Source organism: Schistocerca serialis, chromosome 1, assembly GCF_023864345.2.
Source record: "Schistocerca serialis cubense isolate TAMUIC-IGC-003099 chromosome 1, iqSchSeri2.2, whole genome shotgun sequence".
Taxonomy (NCBI): Eukaryota; Metazoa; Arthropoda; class Insecta; order Orthoptera; family Acrididae; genus Schistocerca; species Schistocerca serialis.
Genome location: NC_064638.1, coordinates 1,034,636,763 through 1,034,662,750, shown reverse-complemented (window position 1 = coordinate 1,034,662,750; position 25,988 = coordinate 1,034,636,763). Strand labels below are relative to the sequence as shown.

Genomic DNA, 25,988 nt, shown 5'->3' with positions numbered 1-25,988 from the left:
ACGTTATGAATCTACATTTCAAGGTATGTTTTGTAGCCTTTCGTGATTAACAGAATAACTTAACGGCGCGAGTAACTACCAGTATTGTTTTTATATTGCCGGTAGTCGACAAGGCGTTTCACAAAAGTGTCCACGCATTAGAATTTAGAACAACCCATAAATAAATTATGGACTGATTAGTGAAGTTTATCGCAATTTCTCTTTCGCACTGCCAACTTTCTCTTATCTTATCGGCCGGGTTGCTTCAAGTGCAGTGCGAAATATAGTGACGTTGTAGGCAGATCGTCAAGTGAGCAGGAAAAATGTCTTACACTACTGAACAGCTGAAAAATTTCACTAAAATTGGAAAGAAAATAATTGGCGCTGGGTTAAACTACAAGTATGTCTGTAACATATGTTAACATTCACATTCTTGTTAAATATATTAAAGGGATACTTTGAATGTGTCTCAGTATATACCTTTTATCGATTCCGTCGCAATTTAAAGTTTTTCTGTAGTCAAGGGTAATCCATGTATTTGTCATCATTGTCGAAACTTTAAATATGGACCGTAGATTTTCAACTCAACACATCGCATTTGTTAGATTTTGTTCTCTGGAAGTACAAGAATATTTGTGGAATCACATTTCTTTATTATACAGACGTATGGACCCTACCAATGTTAATAAGAAAACTACAGCCAGCGATTGAGACTTGTATGAATTTGTGAAAATGATACAAAACTTCTCGCTGAAGAGAATGTTGTACCTTTTCTTAATGCCCTAGTTTGTATGCGGTTTTGTGTATTAGAGTATTTTGCCAAATTTCAAAATTAGGGCACTATGAGACGAGTAAATTTGCGAGGAGTCTGTAAAGGAAGAGTTAATGTAAGAAATCGATTCTGTTCACTCTTCTGCATCCGACAAACGATGGATGAGTTGAAGTGTGGGTGCCGTATGTTATACATTTGTGTATACTTACAAAACGAATGAAAATTAATCTGTAATATGTGTCACTGGGCGCACTAAAGAGGTTTAGTACAACTTCATTCCCCTCTTTATTCTAATCCCCATAGTATGTAACAGATAGGACCACACTTGGTGAAGAGAATTTTGTCTCTTCCCCTCCATCTATTTGTTCTTGATGTTAATGAGTACCTCCTCATATAACTTTCTCAAGGTATTGTGACAGTTTCCAGTGAGGAATGTGTAACATTGTATATGCTACTAATACACATGCTAATTTTCCAGCATTCATACCAAAAGACACCATATTACTGTACTAAAACAGCTCCTATCTGACCTTAAAAAACTGGAGACAGTATTTGACAAACATACTTAAGAGAAATTAAAATGGGAAGTATCAGTACTAAAGGTCTGCTGCCTTTATTGTGTGTTCGGTGCTAGGACATAAGGGAAAGATCAGGGAAATAAACATACTTATAATCATTTTTCCCTTTATCCATTCAGACCTGAGGCAGGAAACCAGAGTAATCATGGTGTGGAATACCTTCCACCACAAAATGTACGTTGTATGTAAACATAGGATAAATTGAGAAGTCCCTATAGTTAATATTTTATTACCAGACAGCAGCACAAACAATGATATCAAAAAAAGTTTATAGCACAGTTAGTGATGCCTTTCAAGAAAGAAAGAAAATAAACTGCTGCAGGGGTGCGAGTATTTTGTTATTCAGTAACTGCTCTTTTTTTTCTTTTTTTTTTTTTCTCTTGGTATGATTTGATCATTTGCTTTAAGCATTATCTCCAGACTGACATCTGACAAAACGAGTTCACGTCAAAACTTGAAAATCTAAAACACTAACTGTACAAAGTCTGTCAGTTTCAGATTGCTTATTCAGGGCTGTATCCATTATGGCTTTAATAGTGAATTTTTGTCTAAGTTACACTTAAACACCTTTATTACTTTTTGTGATATTTATTGCAGAGAACTGGTGAAACTAAGCAAACAACCAGCACCAAAGACTCCTATAATTTTTTTAAAACCAACATCAGCGTACATTACTGAAGGTTCCAGTATCGAGGTAAGAGAGCACTTTGTGCACACATTTTTTAATCACTGTGTTTATAAAGTCTGTATTTTGCAAGATACCTTTGTTTAGCTTTTAGAATTTGGCTTGTTTGTAACAATGATCCATCAGAGAGAGGGAGAGGTGGGGAGTTAGGTAGGTAGAGCATAGTGGTCTTTTTAGTTAGGCCTATGTTATCTATGTTCAATGACATGTTTCTTATTCTCAAAGCTAAAATGGTGCTGATTTTAACCTCATATCAAACAGTATAAAAAAAATTAACAACTAATTGCCAGCTGTTGACAGCTTTTCAGGAACAATCCCAAGCCGTATTGTAGTTCCTACTAATACAGAAGTGTGCCTCAAAAGACTTCATGAACATTTAGAGAAAATATTAGTATTATTCGTGCAACAGAAGAGGGATTCCACACAATGGACAGTCACATGAATGCATACATCAGAAACCTAGACTCTGATCAGTAGTCACAACGAATACCATTACTCCCTGCATCTCAATACTTCAAGAAATGGTATATTCATTACAGATGACAATTCACAACAAATATCTGTCTGTAACACTTAAAATTTGGGTGTTCAAAAGTGTTGTCGGTATGGGACGCCATTCCTTCCTGAATGTGTTTTATAAATCCTGAAAGGTGTGAGGTAGTGACATCTCTTGAAAGTATCCTCCAAATTCTCTATGTTATTAATGTCTGGCAAATATGGAGACCACTCCGTTCATCCAGTGTCATTATTTGCAATGTTGTAGCAATTCAGACAATTCTACAAGGATGAATGTTATCCTAGGGGGAAAAAAATCTGAGGTTATAGTCACCATAGAAAAGGTGAACATACCCTGTACTGTTTTTAGTGCCATAATTAAACTCTGCTGCAGTGATACACAGTGCTCTTGGATCAATTGTGGCACTCCCAAATCGTGTCATCATCCTTTGTAATTGTCATATTCCTATATATTTTGCACTTCATTGTGTGTTTCTTGTTTTTGCCATGTGAGCTCATTGCAATGTCTGGATTCAGCACACTACCATTGTTCCAGCCATGGAAATTTAAGATATCATATCAATCTTTATGTTAACTAGTGGGAATCAATTGAACAAACTATTTTTGAGTATGTAATTCAACTATTAAACTGTGGGCACACATTGTGAAATGGGTCTGGACAGCAAGGGGCACCTAAAGAACTAGTAAGGCCAGAAGGTATTTTGCCATAGCAGGGGACCAGATACTTTTGCTGAATTAGTAATGCATACTCCCATCAGATAATTTGTTATGTTTTTACTTTTCTGAAAACCTGTCAGCATTCAATGATGTTTGTGAAATAATTATCAGGTAATATTTCTTCATTTATACTGTTAGTAAACTTGAGTAAGTGTAAGTTGTGCTATTGTGAATATATGGTCTTCTGAATTTGTAACAAATTTGGAAATAATACTGGGTTAACAGCATGTAGTGAATTATCACACTAATTCAGTCTTGTGTAAAATGTAAAGGAAATTTTGATTTACTGCTATTGTACTGGGAAATTGTGGAGTTTGTTTGTGAATTAGATAAAGCCCTTTTTATGCAGTTTGATGACACACTGTTTGATTTAAAACACAACTTCGTCATTAATAGTGAAAGACCACATTCTGTTCAAAATAATCTCTTGGTCTGACAAGAGGGAAGGCATTTTTGATAATGTCATCTATCAGTGCCCACAATACTATGGAAGGTTCACTGAAATCGGTAAAGAGACTGGAATGGAGCACTCCTAGTCAAAAAGAGCTCAGCAGCTAGTAATCCTCTTAGATCTAAGGTAGTTTAGACAGTTGATGTAAAGGAGCTGAGCATTTCGCTAAACCACAGCCATTGGGTAATAATTTATAAACTGCCACCAAAGAATGATCCTAGTAATTTGGAAGGCAATTGAGTGTCAGAGTAAGGTATATAACAAAACAAGTGAAGGGTAAAATTAAAATGTATGATGGATTTATTTGTCAGGAAAATAAGCCATAGGGTAGTTGGGGATAAAAGTGCACATTTTTTGTTTTACTAAGTATTTTTTAAATACTTGCAGCAATATTATATCAGTCATTCGTGCGACACCTAATTTGACATCTTGGTAACATCGTGTAAAAGTCATCATGCAATTATTATTAGGGGAGTAATAATAGTTTTCTGAAAAAAATAATTTTGCGTACTCTGATCCCAATCAAGTAGGAGGCGGGGGGGGAGGGAAAGAGTACATGGGCCTGGGGGCAAGAGATGCAATGGCATACTTGTTCTTGCTCCAATGATAGTTTTTTAGACTCGGCCAAGTTGTGTGTCATGGGGAATGGGGATCTTGGCTTGACCCCCAGATTGCGAGGATGGAATAAACATCTATTAAAAAAAACCTCAGTCTCAGGGTGTGCTGCGCTGTTGAGGTGGAACAGTCATTAGCAGGTGCATGCCCGTTGAGGTGGAACAGTCGTTAGCAGGCAACCTCTCAGGAGCCTGCCACATCTCAGTTGTATAAGGCTTACTCAGGCATTCGGGGCTCTGTCTGTATGGACCCTTATTTCCCTAGCTGCTTAAGGGACTGAGATGGAACCCTCAACATCATCATCTCCTCCCAGCAGGAGGAGAAGAATGAGGGAGGCTAGTCCTCATGAAAATAAACTTGTTAGTAACGTGGCTGAAGGAGTCATGACTCAGAATGTCTTTGTAGTGATCAAGAGGATGGATGGGACATTTGAAACAGTGCCCCCTTCTATAGCCATAAATGTCCAGGAGGGCTTGCTGGCACCCTAAAGTCCAGGAGGTAACAAAAATTGGGTGAGTATGACGTCATTGTTGAGTTGCATAACACCTTTTTGTGTGGTCACCTGTCATGATATTATGGACATTGACATTGCCGAACTCAAACAAGAATGAGCATCAGAGGGGATAAGAGATGTGGAGCAAAGGACACATAAGAATAATGGAGAAATTGAGAAGAATGCCACCTTCACTGTGACATCCAGTTCTACGATGCTACCTGAACACATCATGGCACATTTCTTCCAACTCAGGGTTAGGCCCTATGTACCTTATCCTATTCGCTGCTTCAAATGCCAGCATTTTGGCCGTACAAAGCTGAGTTGCAGAGTTGAAGCAGCCCGTGAGAAGTGTGGAAGGGCAGCCCATTAAGCTGGGTGCAACTGTACATCTCAAGCAGTCTGCATTAATTGCTCTGGGAGCCTCCCAGTCTAGAGCCGAGACTACCCTGTTTTTGCAGAGGAATGCAAAATTTAGGAAATAAAAGTGACCAAGCAGATCCCCTATGCAGAAGCCAGAAAGGAATATAAGGCAATGAAACCCCCTGTCTTTGCCACTTCTTATTCTTCCTTGGTGTGGAAACCCGTTCCTAAGGCCGACGCTTTGACACAGGTGACATACAGCATCTGTACTTGCACCTGCATGTGCCAAAGCAAAGTTACAGAAATAACGATCCATGCAGCTACTGTGGAAGAGACCAGTAACGCTTTCACAGTGATCAGCCCAGAGGCACCCCAAACATAGAGTGCCTCTCAACATTCACTTTCTTCAAGGAATAGTGGCTCTCACTGCCTCCTTTCCCCCTCGTCCTTGCTTAGAAGGGGACAGGGAAAGGACCTCAGCATTCGGGTCAAAAGTTGTCCCAGGCACCATCAGATATCATTCTGGCACATCTGACTGATGATGATGACACACGCCTGTACTTGGAGGCTCACCTTTACAGAAAAGATGACATTTTGGTGCCAGGGCAAAAGGTGGGGTTGCAGTGCTCGTCAAGGACACTTCTCATTTCTCACCTCTTCCCTTAACCACAACATGACAATCAGTTACTGTTCAGGTAGAGGCCCATGTTGCCATCACGGTGTGCTCTGTGTACCTACCACCCCATGAGCCTCTTGACAGTGGAATCCTCACTCATCATCTTGATGAGTTACCCTGTCCCTTTCTCCTTTTAGGGGACTTAAACCCATGCAGTTGACTATGGGGTTCTAACACAACCTGCCCCAAGGGTCAGGTACCTGAGAATCTGATACATACAATAGATGTCATACTGATGAACATGGGTCAAGCTATAAATTTTAGTACTGCCCTGGGTTAGCCTACAGCCATAGATCTCTCCTTCTGCTTGCGCACCCTTGCAGATGCTGCTCAGTGGCCAGTGGATGATGACCTTCATGATGGCAACCATACCCTCACCTGATGGAGCAGATCTGGAAAGGAAGCCACTGAGATGCCTTTTCAGATGGGCTAACTGGATGCTTTACAGGCAGTTAGTGGTTTTCGAGCAGTGTGACAGTGTTCAGAACTGGGTGGATTACATTACAGCTGTGATTCACCATGCAGCTGATGCAGCCATCCCAAAGTCAATAGAAACACCTAGGAGCCGACCTGTCACTTGGTGGCATCATGAGTGTCGATCCCCAATCAGGCACAGGATGGTGGCAATGTGCAGATTCAGTCGATGCAGTGCAGTTGAGACTTGCAAACTTCGGAAGGGTGTGTGAAAAGGTGAGGCAAATAATTTGAGAGAGTAAGCAGAGGTCTTGGCAAGAGTTCGTGAACTCCATTAACAGGTCCACATCCACAAGTAAAGTATGGAAAGCCATCAGGAGGATCTCAAGGTGCAGCTCTTAACCGCCAATAGTAGCTGTACGAATACAGGGGTCTCTTGTAACATTGCTGAGAGACATAGCTCAGACAATGGTTGAATCGTGTAAGTCCATTACGGGTGACTCTAGCCAGGATCTCACTTTCTGTCGATATTGGGAGACACAAGAGAAGGCTGATTTTGATTTCCATTCCACCAACATGGAGGAATACAACCAGTCTTTCCCTCTGTGGGAGCTGGATTCTGCATTGTCAGTAGCTTGTGATATGACCCCAGGAAATGACCTATTAACTTGTAGCATGTTGAAGCAGCTGGACCAACGGTCGGAGGAGGTCCTCCTTCAGCTCTTTAATGAAATTTTGATGGCAGGCAACTTTCCCAGTTCATGGAAAGGATATATTTTAATCATCATTTTAATTCAGGGAAGGATCGGTCAGACACCGGTAGTTATAGTATTAGCGTAACAAGCTGCGTAGGAAAGACACCGGAGCGCATGGTCAATCGACACCTAGTGTGGGTTCTTGAAACCAGGTCCCTACTCAGTCACTCCCAGAGTGGGCTCAAGAGGTATCAAAGCACACTTGACAACCTGGCCCTGCTAGAAGCAGCAGTTCAACAAGCTATTCTTCATAAACAACACCTTGTCTGTGTTTTCTTTGATTTGGAAAAGACCTAAGATACTGCCTGGAGGCATAATATTTTGTCGCAGCTCTATCAGTGGTGATTCCATGGATGTCTACCCATCGTCATATGGTCCTTTGTCTTGGACAGATATTTTAGATACAGGTTTGGAAATGTCCTATCTGACCATTTTAAGCAGGAGAATGGTGTCCCACGAGGTTGTGTCGCAGCATTCCCTATTGCAATATACAGTATCACCTCCACAGTGCTACATCCCATACTGTGTTCTGCGTTTGTCTACTACTACTCCATCTTATGTGCATCCTCCAGCCTCGTGACAGCTACTCAGCAATTGCAACTGATGATCAGGTGGTTGGAGGAATGGTCTTGCACAACAGGTTTTAAATACTCATTGGAGAAAAAAGTTGGTGTTGATTTTAATCATTCCTGCTGTCTTTTGAATTTATCTGTTTTAAAGCTGGTGGAAAGGTGCAGTATCTGGGCCTTACTTTTAAAGCTGGTGGAAAGGTGCAGTATCTGGGCCTTACTTTTGATGATAAATGAACATGCCTACCACACCTTAAAGAACTGAAACTGAGACGGCGCAAGGCCTTAAACATCCTTAAATGTGTCTTGGGGACCCAACAGTGCATGTCTGCACCAACTTTATAAGGCCTTTGTGCGAACTGGCTTGAATACAGAGGCCAGATTTATGGGTCAGCGAGGCCTTCATACCTCAAAATGCTGGATGCAATTCACCACGAGGGTATCAGGCTGTCAACAGGGGTCTATTGCACAATCCCTGTTGCTAGCTTGTATGCAGAAGCCATTCAGCATCGTTGTCTGGTGGTACACCAAGTATGCAGGACTTCCTTCGTTCCTATGTACCAGCATCCAGCTAAGTTTTACAACTGCCACTGGTACAGCTTTTCGACTATTGACTACAAGCGACAAGGGATCCGTGCAAGGGAGAGTCTTGAGCTATTAAGGTGGGGGGGGGGGGGGGGGGGGCAGTAAGGTCCAAAGCCAGCCAGGGGTGGAGTAGGGTATTCTCCTGGCTACTACCCAGACCCAGAGTGATTTTAGAACTTACTGCATACAGGAAGCATTTTTAAAATTAAATTTAATTGGATTTTACATAGCCACCCAGAGTTTACTACTGTCTACATGGATGGTTCGAAGCAGGGAGATTTTCTCATATGTTCTGTTATATTCCCTGACAGTGTCCTCAGGACATGGCTCCCAGGGTAGTTTCCTGTTTATTACATGAAATTTTTTGCTATCCTGAGGGCAATGGAGCAGGTGAGAAGGTATAATGACAAGAAATTCCTCATCTGCTCAGATTCTCAAAGTGGTATTCTCGCTGTTGGGCAGATGTACCCAGCAGATCGGATGGTGCAGCAAGTGCAGGATGCTCTCCTTCCCTTGCAAAGGCAAGACAAGGAAATCATTTTCTACTGTGTCCCAGGGCACATAGGAATTCAGGGAAAAGAACTCTCTGATCCGGCTGACAAGGTGGCTTGCTCCCTTCCTCCTCCTGTTTGCTGTTCAGGACCCTGCAGGCTGACAGTTCATTTGTGACCAGGAAGACCATGTGTCGGTGGCTCAGTGGCTGGAAACAAGGAATAATAAATTACATTCCATAAAAAATTCAGTGTGTCCATGGTTTACCTCCTTCCGCTCATGACTGTCTGAAGAAGGGGCGGGACACAGCTGTCAATATGACTTATTTTAACTGAGTGTGTTTTATATGGTGATCTGAGGGTTGAAATAGGTTTCCCTGAAGATCTGTCCGCTATTCTAACTGATAAATAGGTGAGTGTTGTTCGTGTGTTAAGATTTTGTGTGGTGTCCAGAATTCTTCTCAAAATATTGGGTGTGAGATCTTAATGTGTCACAAAGTGGCTGGATCACGTATTATTTATAGGTAGTCATCCATCAGTGGTTATCTGATCGTTTTTAACCGTGTCTTTACAGGTGTTTTATCCATGATTTTATCCAGTTACTCTGCTGTGTCTCATTGGGATTTTATTATGGGCTTTTCTGAAGCTCACCTTATTGGGGTTGCCTTAAGACTCTTGTGGTGAGATTAAACTTGATAGTCCATTTTTTTTACCTTTCTCCATAGGTTTTCCATTATGTTTGGCAGTGAATCACTAATGCAAAGGTGCTGATGACCTTGCTGTTTAGTGCCCTCCACCATAAATTATCATCATCATCTGGAAGAAAATAAAACCCAAGAAATAAAGTTCAGCTAGTATATAACATACATTTAGGCAAAGAAGTTGGTATAAGGTGACACAGTTTTCAGTAATTACAAAGTCATTTGTGACAGATGTTTAACAACTTGTCCTGAAGCAAATGTTTACGTGTAAATAGTAACAATAGAACTGCCCTCGGGTGTGCACCAGGTGAATGGAAAGCAAACCTAAGCAAAGCATCCAGCTTAACTACAAGAATCAGCAATTAAAGAAATCTTTGAACAGGTAAACAAACAGAAACAAAATAATTACCTAAACACACAACTGCGCCAAAAATCTCGAGAAAACAAATACCTATGTAAAGACAGCCACAAAATTAAAGGATAAGATCAACATATCTAATAACGCAAAATACAACTCATTAATAGGTGAAGTGCAATGTGACACCTTCCTCGAGGAACTTTTCAAGTGTGATTCTCAACCAGATATCAGACAGTGGCTGAAAGCACCACAGTGACAGGATGCAAACTAATACTGGCTTTGTCTTTCCCAGGGACAGTTGTTGAAGCCCCCTCGGAAGCCGAAACTACACCAGGATCTGTACGCTTCTGCACTTACGTGCTTAGTGACAAGGTACTTCTAAATACGTAACTGTAAATACCAAGGTACCAGAATGCAAGATTATCCTCCTACCCAAAATGAAGGTAATGATTGAAAATGGCTAGCAGAGAAACAGTCTTCAGCATTTCTGTTACTGGCAGTCTTTATAGCCCACAGTGCACTGTGGGGTTATGCACCTAAGTGGGTCGATCAGAGGTATATTAATCAATCTGAATGATCCAGTACCATGAACTCTGCCTTCTCAATACCAAGAAACAAATCACTTTCTCCAGTGTTGGCTGACCAGTTTGCAGTCCCATCCTCACCCCTGTAATGGAGTAACTTCAAGGAATTCCATGTCAGCAACTATTTCCCATCTATCTCCTCTGTTTCTATCATTGAATTACAGAATGCCCATTACCAGAGCTTTTTTGTAGCACACATTGTCCAGTTTTCAGGTTTTTTACATTCATAACTATACTGAAGCTGAAGATCCAACATGAGATGTCATTAGTCGCCTTTGGTGTCGAGATCCAGAACAGGCCTGCAGCCATTCCTTGTCATAAGAGGTGACTAACAGGAGTCTTTTTATTTGGTCATGTTTTCACCTTGGTATTTTGACTATTCTTTGGACTTCTGAAGATTGTCACTCTTTCCACTTCTTCTTAATACTTTCCCCCTCACCCTTTTTTTGCTTTTTAAAATGTGGCCCTCATTTTGAGTTTGACCTCAACTTTCCAAATTTTAGAGAAGTGCTGGTCATTTGGGGAAGGATGCCTTACTGTGGTGCATTAACTCTCCACTTGCACTGTTATCTTTTGCACCTACCAATCAAGTGGATCTGTGTTTACATCCAAACACCAGTATGGCAGCCAGTCCAACGTGGTGGGGTTTCCATGTACCCTCTTGGTGGTAGCCCACTGACAACTTGGGGGGGGGGGGGGGGGGTAGTACCCAAGGGGAGAGCCTCTGACTGGAGAATGGCATTGGAGTGGATGATCCGCAATGAAATGGGTGAAACTTAATGGTGGTTTTGTCAACATGGCCATCTCAACAGTCAGGAACAGAGATGTTAATGCAGAGGTTTACAATCCTATACCACTTCCGTCTTTGATCATGCCTCACGACGGGAACCATGTAAGGAGAAATGGATGTGGACAATTTGCCAAGTTTTTTTTTTTAGTTGAAAATATTGAAGATTGGTTTGGGGAGGTTGCTGCAATAGAAATGATGAGAAATAGATCTTTGCTGATCAAAATACTGCATGCTGACCAATCACAGGAACTTGAAGCCTTTGTCAAGATAGAAGATATGCCAGTCACTGTTTCTCCTCATAATGAGCTCAAAAGAATTTATGATGTTATCTTCCATTGGAACCTAATGCTACAAACTGATGAAGAGGTGCGTACTAATATGACACAACATGGAGTCCATTGTGTTCGCCACATTCAGAGGTGATCCAGGGATAATACAGTAGACACTGGAATTTTTATCATAGCCTTTGAAGGCAACATTTTACCTGAGAAGGTTAAGTTCATGGTTTATAGGTGTCATGTCAGGCTTTATTTTCCTCCTCTCTGATGAGATGTTTTAGGTACCAAAGGTTCAGACTATTGTGCCCCTCCCCCACCCTCTCGGGTCCGGGTGTTAGAATAGGTATGAGGTATTCCTGCCTGTCATAAGAGGCAACTGAAAAGGGTCTCTCACATTTTGGCCTTTATGTGATGGTTCCCTGTAGGGTTTGACATCCATTTTTCAAAATTTTCCAGAAGAGCGAGCCAACTAGGGAAGGGCACCTTACGTGGTGCATCCATTTTTTCTCATTGTGATTTTGCAGTTCTGCTCATTCTCCATCTATTGGGCGAGGACATCTTCCTGTGTGCATTTTCCTCCCTCCACTATAGGTGATGTTTTCTGTGCTGACCATGACCATAGACTTCTTTGCACCTCATACCCAGCTCAGTAGTCAGTCCGTTGTGGTAGGGCCACCATGCACCCTGTTGGTTGTAGTCCCCTGACTACACAGGGATTGCTCTGCTGATGCCTGCATTATTAACTCCCCATGTAGGCCAAGGAATAGATGCCCGTCTCCCAGGGGCATTGAGACTCCCGACAATAGCCATCCCGCCAGGTGGTCCTTGCTGAGGTGGGGTGGGGCCTGTGGGGGAGGCCTGTGGTCAGAGTGAGTGGCACCAGGGCGGATGACATGCCATGAAGCTTACTACGTCGTCTCTTGCTGGTGGTCAACCACCAGCTGTCTCTCAGTGTTCAATTTAATGCACAGGAGTATAACCCCAAATCATTTCCCTCCCTGGCCACACCATGGGAGGAACGCCAGGCTAAGGATGGCAGCGAATTTTATTTGCCCCAGTACCTTGTATGTTCGAGAGGTGATGGGGTATCCTTCGTGTCGATGAAGGAACAGTTTTTTGTTGAGCAAATGGTTCAAATGGCTCTGAGCACTATGGGACTTAACATCTGAGGTCATCTGTCCCCTAGAACTTAGAAATACTTAAACCTTACTAACCCAAGGACATCACACACATCCATGCCCGAGGCAAGATTTGAACCTACGACCATAGTAGTCGCGCGGTTCTGGACTGAAGCGCCTAGAACCGCTCGGCCACCGCGGCCGGCTTTTGTTGAGCATTTGGAGGACAACTTTGGAGAGGTGGGGGGATTGTCCAAAATGCGATCTGGGTCAGTCTTGATCAAAACAACATCCTCTGCCCAGTCACGGGCACTACTCGCCTGTGACAAGCTGAGGGATGTTTCTGTTACCATCATGTCCCACAAGAGCTTAAATATGGTCCACGGTATCATATTTCACAGGGACCATCTGTTGCAAAAGATGAGCTGCACGCCAATTTAGAGCGGAGAGGAATTCATTTCGTCCGGCGCATCCACTGGGCTCTTATGGATAATCGGTTGCCACCGGTCTGAGCTACGGCAACTCCTAAGCTTTACACCTGCTTTCTGCATTGCCCTCCAGGAAAACTGGTTCCCAGCAATGTGGACCCCTGCCCTCCATGGCTGTAGGAGATATTACAAGAACTGTAGCAAATATAATAAGAGTGTTAGATGGAGTTCGCATCTATGTCCTAAACTCAGTATGTAGTGAACCTGTGCCCCTTCAAACTCCTCTTGAAGCTGTGGCTGTCAGGATAAGAAAGATGCAAGAAATACTGTTTGCAGTGTATACCTTCCTCCAGATGGTGTGGTACCCCTGAACATCTTGGCTGCACTGATTTATCAACTCCCTAAACTTTTCCTATTTTGGGAGATTTTAACGCCCATTACCACCGTGTGAGATGGCACCGTGCTTACTTAAACTTTACTGTTTCTGCTCGACCTGTGCCTTTTAAATACTGGGTCCCCAACACATTTCAGTGTGGCTCATGGTAGTTTTTCGGCCATTGATTTATCACTTTGCAGCCCAGGACTTCTCCCATCTGTCCACTGGAGAGTCCATGATGACTTGTGTGGTAGTGACCACTTCCCGATTTTCCTGTCGCTCCCCCAGCGTCATGCCCACGGACACTTACCCATATGGGCTTTAAACAGGGCAGACTGGGGTGCTTTCACCTCTGCTGTTACTGATCAGTCTCCCCCACATAGTACCAACGATGTGGTGGTTGAGCAGGTCACTATAAAGATCGTTTCTGCGATGGAAAACATGATCCCTCATTCTTTAGGGTGCCCCCGGGGAAAATCAGTACCTTGGCGGTCGTCGGAAATTGCTGAGGCCATTAAAGAGCATAGGCTGGCCCTACAGCGACATAAGTGGCACTCTTTCTTGGAGCACCTAATAGATTCTAAACGGCTCGATGCCTGCTTGTGCCAGCTTATTAAAACACAGAATCAGGAGTGTCGGGAGAGGTATGTCTTGACCATTGGGTGCCATACGTCCCCTCCCCAAGTGTGGACGAAGTTCACACATGTTTTTGGGTACCAGACCCCAGCAGGTGTCCCTGGCGTTAACATCGATGGCGTGCTATCTACAGACACAAACGCACTTGCCGAGCACTATGCTCGAGCCTCTGCATCGGCAAATTACCCCCCAGCCTTTTGCACCATCAAATGGCCGATGTAAGTGAACCTTATAACGCCCCATTTACAGAGTGGGAGCTTCTCAGCACCCTTGCATTTTGCCCCGACACAGCTCCTGGACAAGATCGAATGCACAGTCAGATAATTAAACATCTCTCGTCTGACTACAAGCAACATCTCCTTTTCATCTTCAGCTAGATCTGGTGCAACAGCATCTTTCCATCTCAATGGCGGGAGAGCACCATGTTTCCCGTACTCAAACCTAGTAAATACCCGCTTGATGTGAATAGCCGCAGCCCATCAGCCTCACCAACGTTCTTTGTGAGCTGCTACAATGTATGGTGAGCCGGCAGTTATGTTCAGTCCTGGTCTCATGTGGCCTACTGGCTCCATGCCAGGGAGGTTTACACCAGGGTTGCTCTACCACTGATAATCTTGTGTTCCTCGAGTCTGCCATCTGAACAGCCTTTTTCACACACCATCACTTGGTTGCCGTTTTTTTAGTTTAAAAAGCTTATGACACAACCTGTCGACGTCACATCCTTGCCACGTTATATGAGTGGAGTCTCTGGTGCCCGCTCCTGATTTTCATCCAAAATTTTCTGTCCCTCCATACTTTCTGTGTCAAAGTTGGTGCCTCTCATAGTGCCCCCATATCCAGTAGAATGGGGTCCTGCAGGGCTCTGTATTGAGAGTATCTCTGTTTTTAGTGGCCATTAACGGTCTAGCATTAGATGTAGGGCCATCTGTCTCACCAGTGTATCAACTGTCTGGAACCAAACCCTCCTTGTTCACTACAATAATGACTACCATCTCCATCTGACCGAACTCCATCATTTAATGGCTACTTGCTCCATAACTGGCATAGTTCTTCAGGAAACAGTGTTTATGGCAACACACCTCCCTGCTCCAGTAAACTACAAACCCTGCTGTACTGGTCACATTAATTTTGAGAGAGCGTCCGATGGGGTCTGTACTACCCTCACACACAGACACTTCCAGTGAGCAGGTGACCCGTACCACTACAGGGGAGACCATGGGCGTTCATGTCTTCCTCTCAGTTCGAATGACAATATGCAATTATACTCCCTCATGGACCTTTCCACTATTACTAGCTGTTTGAGTTAGTGGAAGAGCTACCTTCCCCTTCCTGTTATTGAGGGACTTTAATGCCCATAATCCTCTGTGGGGCAGTGAGAGTGTATCCCAGAGGCTGAATATTAGGACACCTTTCAGAATTGGATGTCTGCCTACTCAACACTGGAGCTGCAAGACAATTCAAGAAAAGGAAGCAGGAATGTTGGGAGCAATATGTATAATCTGTACGATCCCACACCCTGTCAAGCAGGAATGTTGGGAGCAATATGTGCGAGGGATATGCCGAAAGTTTTTAGCAGCCCGTAAACCATAAGGCGGAGGACAATGGGGTTGTTTTCATTCGATAGAGCGATGTTTTTCGACCTTGGGACGTGTGCGCGCAGCCCCTGGCTAGCGGTGATCCCCCCACAGTGTGGTAAGAAAGCACAGGCAGTGCTGAGTCAGAGACGGTGCAGGATGGAGCTGTCGCGCCGCGACTTTTTACGATTATAAAAAGGGTTTAAGTGCTGAAGAATGCCATTCTTTTTTGCTGTGTATTTTTGGTGAAGCTTCCCCTTCAAGGGCCACAGTTGGAAATTGGTTTCGCGAGTTTTTGAGGGGTCGGCAGTCAATTGAAGATGAACCTCGTCCCGGTCGGCCAGCAACAGCTGTGACTCCTGAAAACATTGATGCTGTGAGGAAAAAAGAAGATCCACATCTTACATTTTGTGACATTGAAGGGACCCTAAATATTGGATCAACAGCAGCACAGACCATAGTCACTTAGGCCTTACTAAGAGATGTGCCTGTTGGGTGCCACATTCCCTGACAGAAAGCCAAAAGGAGGAGAGAGTGGACTTGTCGTTTCATGCTCAAAAAATTCAATGGAGGGAAGTCCCAAGACACCTACAATATCGTCACAGGTGATGAAACGTGGGTCTACCATTATGACCCTGAAACAAAGAGACAGTCTTCTGTGTGGTGCTTTCCAGGGGAGGAACCACCCACAAAAGTTAAACGAAGTCGGAGCTCTGGGAAAAAGATGGTGGCAAATTTTTTCACAAATATCGGGCATCTCACCTCTGTGAGCTTGGACTACGTCGTACAGTCAGTGCTGAATGGTACGTGAACAATTGTCTTCCAAAAGTCATCGCCACATGGAAGTCACAGCATCCAAAGTCCAAGAGTGGGCACCTTCTGCTGCATCACGACAATGCATCTGCGCACAGGGCTGCCAGAACGATGGACTTTCTGGAGAAGGAAAAAGTGCGGGTGTTACCCCATCCCCCCTATTCTCCTGACCTGGCCCCCTGTGACTTCTTTCTGTTCCCTAAGACTAAGGAAAAAATTCAAGGGCAGCGGTTTTCATCAGATGAAGAGGCCATTGCAGCGTACGAGAGTGCACTAAGTGACATCCCAAAAGAAGCTTGGACTGACACATTTTCTAAGTGGTTTCAGAGAATGGAAAAATGTATACATGCTAATGGAGAGTATTTTGAAAAGTTGTAAACTTTTTATGCAAATAAATTTTTTTCGCACATTCTGCTAAAAACTTTCGGCATAGCCCTCATATCATCTATGCGATCCCACACCCTGTCGAGCAGGAATGTTGGGAGCAATATGTATCATCTGTACTATCCCACACCCTGTCGTCCCAAGTATGGACTAAACTCCACCGCATTTGCAGCCATCCACCACCCATGGTGGTTCCTGGCATCCTTGTCAGTGGTAAAATCTGCACTGATCCTATGGTACTTGCTGATTGTTTTGCAGCACACTTCGCTGAAGTGAAACTGACGAAATCCACGACCAAATGCTAGAACATCTTTGTGCTGACAGCATTAAACATATCCTCTGGCTTTTTAATTGTATTTGGTGGTAAGGAGAATTTCCCTCTCAATGGCAGGAAGATATTATTTCTTTACTGAAACTGTGAAGGAACCCACATATTTTAACTAGCTTGAAGCCGTAGGGCATATATCATGATTCCAAAGTGGCTTTCTGGCTTTCCAGCCAACCATAGATCTGGTTCATCTGCAATCTGCAGTGAACAATGCTTTTGCGCATTGCCAACATCTGATTGCTGTGTTCTTTGACCTAAAGAAAGGCATATGATACCAGCTGGTGGCATCATGTCCTATCTACATAGCATGAGTGGGGCTTTTAGAGCATTTTACCCAGTTTTATCCAGAATTTCCTATCTCTCCAACTGTTTCAGGTCTGAGTAGATTCAACTCTCAACGATCAATATGTACAGGAAACTGGAGTCTCTCAGGGGTGGTTCTGTGTGTAAAGCTGTTCGCTATTGTCATAAATGCAGTGGGCCCCACAGTCACTCTGTCACTGTATTTAGGTGATCTTTGCCTGTATTATGCCCCTGCACCACTGTGCACCACTGAGTGCCAACCTCAAGGGGCTGTATAGAGAGTACATGACTGGACCCTGAATCATGGCTATCAGTTGTCTCCTGCAGAATCTCAAGTTGTGCATTTTTGCTGACTCTGGACTGTGCACCTGTACCCAGAAATTTATCTTGGTGACCAGTTACTTGAAATCATTGAAACTTTTCAATTTTAGGTATTTTACTGGAGTACAAACTAACGTGGGTGCCACATGTCTATCAGCTCAAGACAGCTTGCATAGAGAAGCTAAATTTTGTTCATTTTCTTAGTAACTCCTCGTGGGGTATGAACCACATAATTCTTCTGAGATTTTACAAAGTGCTGATCTTATTCCGCTTGGACTATGGATGTGTTGCCTACAGATCAGCAGCACCATCCGTGCCGAACTTGTTGGATCCTGTTCCCCACACTGACCTGCAGTTGGCAGTGGGGGCCTTCAATACAAGCCCTGTTGATAGCCTCCCGGCAGAAACCGGTATCTCACCTCTATGAGTTAGACGGCAGCAGCTTCTAACAAATTATGCAACCACAATCTGTCAAGTGCCTATTCACCCATTTCACTCAGCTGCGTTCTACAACCAACAGTTCAGACTGTTTGCACATTCCCAAAATGAGATTTCCACTTTGCAGCAGAGTGTTCCCTGATATGAAACTTCCTGGCAGATTAAAACTGTGTGCCGCACCGTGACTCGAACTCGGTACCTTTGCCTTTCGCGGACAAGTGCTCTACCAACTGAGCTACCCAAGCACGACTCACGCCCCGTCCTCACAGCTTTACTTCTGCCAGTATCTCGCCTCTACCTTCCAAACTTTACAGAAGCTCTCCTGTGAACCTTGCAGAACTAGCACTCCTGAAAGAAAGGATATTGCGAAGACATGGCTTAGCCACAGCCTGGGGGATGTTTCCAGAATGAGATTTCCACTCTGCAGCGGAGTGTGTGCTGATACGAAACTTCCTGGCAGATTAAAACTGTGTGCCGGACCGAGACTCGAACTCAGCACCTTTGCCTTTCGCGGGCAAGTGCTCTAGAAACTGAACTACCCAAGCACGACTCACGCCCCACACATTGTCCAAACTGGATAGACCAACTGGGATCTGACTCAAAACTCCTTTAGTTTGTGTTCCTTTAATTCAGTCTTGAGCACCCCCCCCCCCCCCCCTCCCGTGGCCTGTACCCTGTCCCCTGTCATGTGAATAGGCTAGACCTCTTGTGAGACCAAGAAGGATGTGATCCTACCCTTCTCTGACACGTATTTTATTCAATCATCCACGGTTATTCTAATCTGGTATGCATCTACTTGGACAAATCGAAATTCAGTGGCAGTATTGGTTATGCTTTTGCACACTCAAGGGGACACAAGAAGCAGTATTTGCTGAGTTTCTGTAGTGTATACACTGCAGAGTTGGTTGCCATATATCAGGCTATGCGTTACACTAAATCCCTGGCCATGACGAACTTTCTGATCTGTAGTGATTCCATGAGTTGCTTAAAAGGCATATCCCAGTGATATCCCAAAAATCTTCTGGTCACCAACATTGAGGACCTACTGGTTGACCTCCACAGCTCAGGAAAGACAGTGATCTTCATTTGGGCACCAAGCCACATAGGCATTCCAGGAATGAACTAGCCGACTGTCTAGCTGAAGATACAACTGTAGGAGATCAATTTGATACTGGAATACTGGGCACCAATTTAAGATTACTACTTAAAAACAATATGTTGAGACTCCAGGAATTGGAATGGTGGGCTACTACGACACAAAACAAGTTGAGAGTGATTAAAGTACCCACTAAGATGTGGATATATCTTTCCTGGCCTTTCGTAAAGATGCCATTGTATTATGTCGTCTACACATCGGCCACTTGATACTCATCCATGAATTCCTTGTGCGTCTGGAGGATCCTCCTCACTGCAGCTAAGGTAGTCTCCTGATGATAGCACATGTTCTTGTTGAGTGTGTCCTGTGGGCTGATCGGTGGCACACTCTCAGCTTACCTACCTCACTACCTCAGATGCTTGCAGATGATGAGACAGCCACTTCAAGAGTGTTGCATTTCCGAAGTGAGAGTGGATTTTGAATGAAACTGTAATACGCCTCCACTTTCAATGTTAGTAGTGGTTGTGGGTGAGAGAGCCTCTCCCTGTGGCGCGTGCCTCCTCATGTGAACGCAGATTACCTTTTTCCGCCCTCAACCCATTGTACCTTTAGACTCTCTTCTCAAGATGCTGCCTGGGTTCTCTCTATTTTCTTTTACCTATTGTGTTATAACCACTGTCAAGGGCGTTTTCAAACTCTTTGATTTACTTTTTTTAATTTTTACTTTTACCTTTTCACGTGTGAGACTGATGACCCAGCACTTTAGTCCGTTAAACACTATCAGCATCATCATCGAAATGTCGTCAGAATTATCGTGCATGCCACAAAAGCGATAATTTCTCCCTTCTTTAGTGGTACCATACTAGGATCTGATAACATAATTGTCCATACTTTTACATCATTAATACTGTTCCACCTAGACTACAAATGTAAAGGCCAGTTAAATGAAAACGAGATAGATGGAAGAAAGTAATGACCGTACCTGTTAATACATTTATCCCATGCAGAGACAACACAGTCAACACCTTCATGGAAAAATGTTTGCAGTTGCCTGTGGTACCATGATTTAAATTTGCACATCTTCGAGTCCAAAGCATATTGACGGCCACGAATGTCTTTCTTCAGTGCTCTAAAAATATGGAAATCTCATGGAGAGAAATTGTAACTGTATGGAGGATGTGTAAGGGCTTCCCAATGAAACTCAAAATGTAGACTGGCCCATATGTTGCAAAGGTTGTTTCGAGTACATTGGAGGAGTTTACCAGGGAAGCCCTTACAGATCCTCCCTACAGTCCCAATCTCTCCCCAGGTGATTCCCTTACCTTTGGAGCCGTGCAGGACTACATTCGTGGCCATCGATTTGCTTTGGACAAAGAGGTGTATGCCTAGGTATAATCATGGTTCCATAGGCAGCTGCAAACATTTTTTGATAAAGTCACTGACTATCTTGTCTCAAAGTGAGATAAATATATTGAAAGTTATGATGATTACTTTTGAAGTAACAAATAGTTTAATTATTATCCCTCCCTCCCATCTATCTCAGTCGATTTGATTGCCTGCTATACACAGGATTTGGATCTCTGTTAACTATGCTGCATCCTGTTCTCTACAGTGGTATGAGGCTAGGGCCTGAAGTGTTTCCCATCACTTACATGAGCAGTATTCTGGCAGAGGATCGTGTCTCACTACTAAACATGCAATGACAAATACTTGTAAACCATACAGTATAAGCCCATTATTAACTGTGCCAGAACTGCCACAGAGCTACTGCCCCCTCATTGTTACCTTCTCCTCCTAATACTACTACCTCCTCAAACTGCCCTGCCATTGCCCATGCGCAATCCTGCACCCCCCCCCTCCCCTCTCTTCCCCTTCCCTCCACTTCTCGTACCACCCTGATCCCCAGTCTCACTACCACTCCCCCTTTTCATTCATATTTCCTTTGCCCTCATACATGTGGAGGAACTTGCTGCAGTTCATATCCTCTGGAAGAGCTGAGGAAGATGGTAGAAATGATGATTATAATAGGTGCATATTGACTCTTTGTATGGTATTATGTTATTAAATTCTCTGTAACACTGTAGCATAGATTTTATATGATATTCTTTTTATTATTTCCTTAGATTTATCCTGATTCCCATGTAAATGAGGAAGTGGAACTTGGAGTCATAATTGGACGAAAAGGAAGAAATATTTCAGTAGCTGATGCTATGTCTCATGTTGGTGGTTACTGTTTGGGACTGGACATGACTGAAATAAGTATTATTGTAAGTAATTTCTTGTAATAGTTGAATATTAATTAGCCTTTCCAAGCAAGTTTAATTTCTATTCATCGCCATCTTCATCATTAACAACAACAACAACAACAACAACAACCACTTCTCATCCACTTCTGAATAAAGGCTGCCGGACTTCTCCATGCGTGTGTGTCCTTGCTGCCCTTTCAATTTTTATAATGTAATCTTCTCAACTGCAGTTTGATCATTGTCTTGATTTATTCTTACCTCTTGGGTTTCAGGAAAAATCTTTATTGGTTCATATACAATAAAACCTCCTTTTTACATATTTCAGCGAACTGACCCAAAATAGTGTAAAGTGCAAGAAAGTGTAAAATACAGGAAATCATAGCAAACAACAAACAAAAATGAATAAATTCTTCTTACTGTCATTCCCTTTTTATTGTTCAAAACATGAAATTAAAACAATTTAAATTTTGCCCATTTAAAAAATGTGACATAATCAGTTGTTTTTGTTTAGCTCTGCTTGTCTCCCTGCAGTATACTAAGCATCAATCACTAACGCAGTGGCAGAGTGCTGGCTCGCTCAAATGTGCACACTGGTTTCCCTCTCCATTCTGATCGTGTCACATAGTGTAAATAAAACACGGAAGCATAATTCTGTTGTAAAACCACATTAAAAAGATATTTGTGTTCTATTTGATGTTTATTACTGATAATCATTATAAAATTATGGTAAACAGAACTTGTAACACAGTATTGGTTAAAACAATAAAGTTGGCAGTCTTCATAAACAGAGAGCAATAGGCACGAAATGTACATTTTGTCACTGAAAAGATCACTCAATTCAAGGACATCCAGGGTGAGAAAGAGGGTGGAAATTGTCATATTATGGAGCAGCTTGAGGAGCAATGCTTACATCTTACAACAGGTCATACCAACATAAGACTGCATGCCTAGTGTGGATTAGCATATTTCACGTGGAAGTAACAGTGATTCGTGAAAGGCCATATACAGATGGCAGTCTTCAAAAGCAGAGTTTATTTGTGTAAATGACAGTGAAATTAAATTTAAGCTGTTGTTATACAATGCAATGAGCAGAAGGAAGGTTGCTACTAGAGTCACTGTCGTCAGATTGGGATTATCATTAAGGCATACTTTCCCACCCTTCCATACCTAGGAACCTATAATATAGGCAGCTTTAGACTTAGAGAAAGCTTTTGACAATGTTGACTGGAATACTCTCTTTCAAATTCTAAAGGTGGCAGGGGTAAAATACCGGGAGCGAAAGGCTATTTACAATTTGTACAGAAACCAGATGGCAGTTCTAAGAGTCGAGGGACATGAAAGGGAAGCAGCGGTTGGGAAGGGAGTGAGACAGGGTTGTAGCCTCTCCCCGATGTTATTCAATCTGTATATTGAGCAAGCAGTAAAGGAAACAAAAGAAAAATTCGGAGGAGGTATTAAAATCCATGGAGAAGAAATAAGAACTTTGAGATTCGCCGATGCAATTGCAAATTCAAAGACAGCAAAGGACTTGGGAGAGCAGTTGAATGGAATGGACAGTGGCTTGAAAGGAGGATATAAGATGAACATCAACAAAAGCAAAACGAGGATAATGGAATGTAGTCGAATTAAGTCGGGTGATGCTGAGGGAATTAGATAAGGAAATGAGACAATTGAAGCAGTAAATGAGTTTTGCTTTTTGGGGAGCAAAATAACTGATGATGGTCGAAGTAGAGAGGATATAAAATATAGACTGGCAATGGCAAGGGAAGCGTTTCTGAAGAAGAGAAATTTGTTAACATTGAGTATAGATTTAAGTGTCAGGAAGTCGTTTCTGAAAGTATTTGTATGGAGTGTAGCCATGTATGGAATTGAAACATGGATGATAAATAGTTTGGACAAGAAGAGAATAGAAGCTTTCGAAATGTGGTGCTACAGAAGAATGCTGAAGATTAGATGGGTAGATCACATAACTAATGAGGAGGTATTGAATAGAATTGGGGAGAAGAGGAGTTTGTGGCACAACTTGACAAGAAGAAGGGACCGGTTGGTAGGATATGTTCTGAGGCATCAAGGGATCACAAATTTAGCATTGGAGGGCAGTGTGGAGGGTAAAAATCGTAGAGGGAGACCAAGAGATGAATACACTAAGCAGATTCAGAAGGACGTAGGTTGCAGTAAGTACTGGGAGATGAAGAAGCTTGCACAGGATAGATTAGCACGGAGAGCTGCATCAAACCAGTCTCAGGACTGAAGACCACAACAACAACAACAACAACCCAGCACACTGATAATAAAACTGTTTTCTGTGCTAATGCTGCATTACATGATCATTAACATCGTGTATAGTCTGCATTTTCTGCTTTGTTCCAGGATTGTCTTTGAGCAGGAATACAATGCACTTTTTGTAGAAATCTGTATTAAAATCAGTGTTAAAGGTAAAGATAACATCAAAGAAAACTTAAAATGCAGGAAATGTTGTAACACAGCATTGTTAATGATGTGAAAGGATTGTATTGAGAGAACAGGACTTCTGTTGGGACCAACAAAAATGAACATAAAAGTGGGAGAACATAAAATGCAGGAATGTAAAAGGGGTTTTACTGTACGATGCATTAATCTGACTTCATGCCCAATGTATATTCATTTCATTTTCATTGAAGTCATAATTATGTCTTCCACTCCATTTTGTTGCCTGGTCTGTGTATTTCTCTCTCTCTGTTTTTCCCAGTATGAGTATCTCCTGTGCTAGCTGAGTGAGCCTAATTTCTGAATGGCTCTCATGTTACAAGTGAGTCTCAATACCATCTACATCCATAGTCTGGCAAACCACTGTGTAGTCATTGGCAGAGAGTACTATTTATGGAAGCATGCAGGGATAACCTGAAATGCCACTTGGACATAATTATGACATTGGTGTACTGCTCCCAGTAAAAGAAAGGGCGATGGGGAAAGATGACACAAAGATTGGGTGGAAATGGTGAAAAATTAAAGTATTAGCTTTTGCCAAAATAGAAATTTTTTAAATTTTTTTTTTCAGAGGGCAAAGAAGTTAGTCCCAAGATGTAGATGTGGTGAAACTTTTTATAGCTTTTTTTCTTTATTTCAGCCAGCATTAATGATTCTAATTAATATTATTTTGCTTTTTTTCCAGAATGAATGCCAAGCAAAAGGCTTACCTTGGGCTTTGGGCAAAGGTTTTGACACTGCTTGTCCTGTGAGCAGATTCATAAGCTGTGATGAGATACAGGACCCAGGAAATCTACAATTATGGTTAAAAGTTAACGGGAAGACTTTCCAGGATTCCAATACTTCAGATATGCTTTTTTCTATCCCAGAGTTAATAAGTTACGTCTCCAAATTTATCACACTGGAAGAAGGTGATATGATCCTTACAGGATCTCCACCTGGCTTCGATCGTGTTCAGCCTGGAGATGTTATAGAAGCAGGCATTGGAAATATTCTGGCCATGAAGTTCCCTGTTAAAGCTAGAACATAAATGTTTATTATGTATGCTGCTTTAAATTGCAATGGAATTGTTAACTTGAAATTTTGTGAAATAAAGTAGGTGTCTGAAGTTTGTGTTCATTGTCATATGTACCTAGCTATTAATTCACCTGATAATCCCCTCCCATACCCCCACCCCAAATAAAAAAAAAAAAAAACCTCCTACATGTCAGGGATCATTTACACATTTGCATGCCTCTGAGGCAGCCTTTTCACATCTGACAGTATAAGTTGTTGTCATCAGTATTTGGCTGGCAATGGGAATAGAGGAGGCGAAAGTTCCTGTCTGCCAGTTTCTTGGGTCAAAGTAGTCTCTTGCGCAGTGAGAACATGTGACATGTTTTGTGGATTAGTGATCTTGGGTAGGCTGTGTGTCCACATTGTGCTTTACACTTGTCCTTCCCTTTCACCACTACCATCACCTCTGCCACAAACACAGCGTGTATATGATCTGGGAAAAACCCGGGAATTTTTTCATCTGGGAGAAAACTTATTTTTTTTTTTTTTTTTTTAGAAATCCATGAATTTTTCATTGCTCTAGTTTTCAGTTAAATTTTCATGACATTGACTGGTAAGAACCAATACTCTAACAAAGGATATTAGTGCTGACACAAGCGTCTGCCAACAGCAAAATGTGTCAACGGCTTTAGAATGACTATGTAATACTTCATAACAGCAAGTTGCCTCCAATGAGTGTGACGTTACAACTGCTTATAGTAGATTCGTTTGAGCAGTTGAGAGTGAGCACATGCGCAGTTGAGTCGCGTGAGAGTAGTACCTTCTCCCGCTTCTGGCCACAGAAGTGTGGCAGCAAGCAGCCACAGGCTAAGCGGAAAAAATTTTACTGGCGTGCCTAAGCTGTCAGATTCAGGCATGCGCAATAGGCCTGGATATAGGGGGCTGGGAGCAAACCGGTGTATCTGGCCCATCCGCCAATTTCTGGGGTGGGGGGAACCTTGTTCCAAAAAGTGCCTAGCATCCCGCGCACGTCGGTCTATCGATTATTTGTATGACTTTGAAACGCATTCTTGTTGAATAACACATAAGAAAGAT

General features: G+C 42.6%; 1 protein-coding gene across 1 annotated transcript; it reads left to right on the top strand.

The window, feature by feature from the left end:
- Nucleotides 1-201: 201 nt before the first annotated feature.
- On the top strand, nt 202-25,005 carry LOC126414323 (acylpyruvase FAHD1, mitochondrial). Its single transcript, XM_050083337.1, has 4 exons — nt 202-379; nt 1,927-2,023; nt 21,309-21,452; nt 24,583-25,005. The coding sequence occupies exons 1-4, from the start codon at nt 303-305 to the stop codon at nt 24,925-24,927; spliced, it is 663 nt and encodes a 220-aa protein (XP_049939294.1). The 5' UTR covers nt 202-302; the 3' UTR covers nt 24,928-25,005.
- The last annotated feature ends 983 nt before the right edge of the window (nt 25,006-25,988 follow it).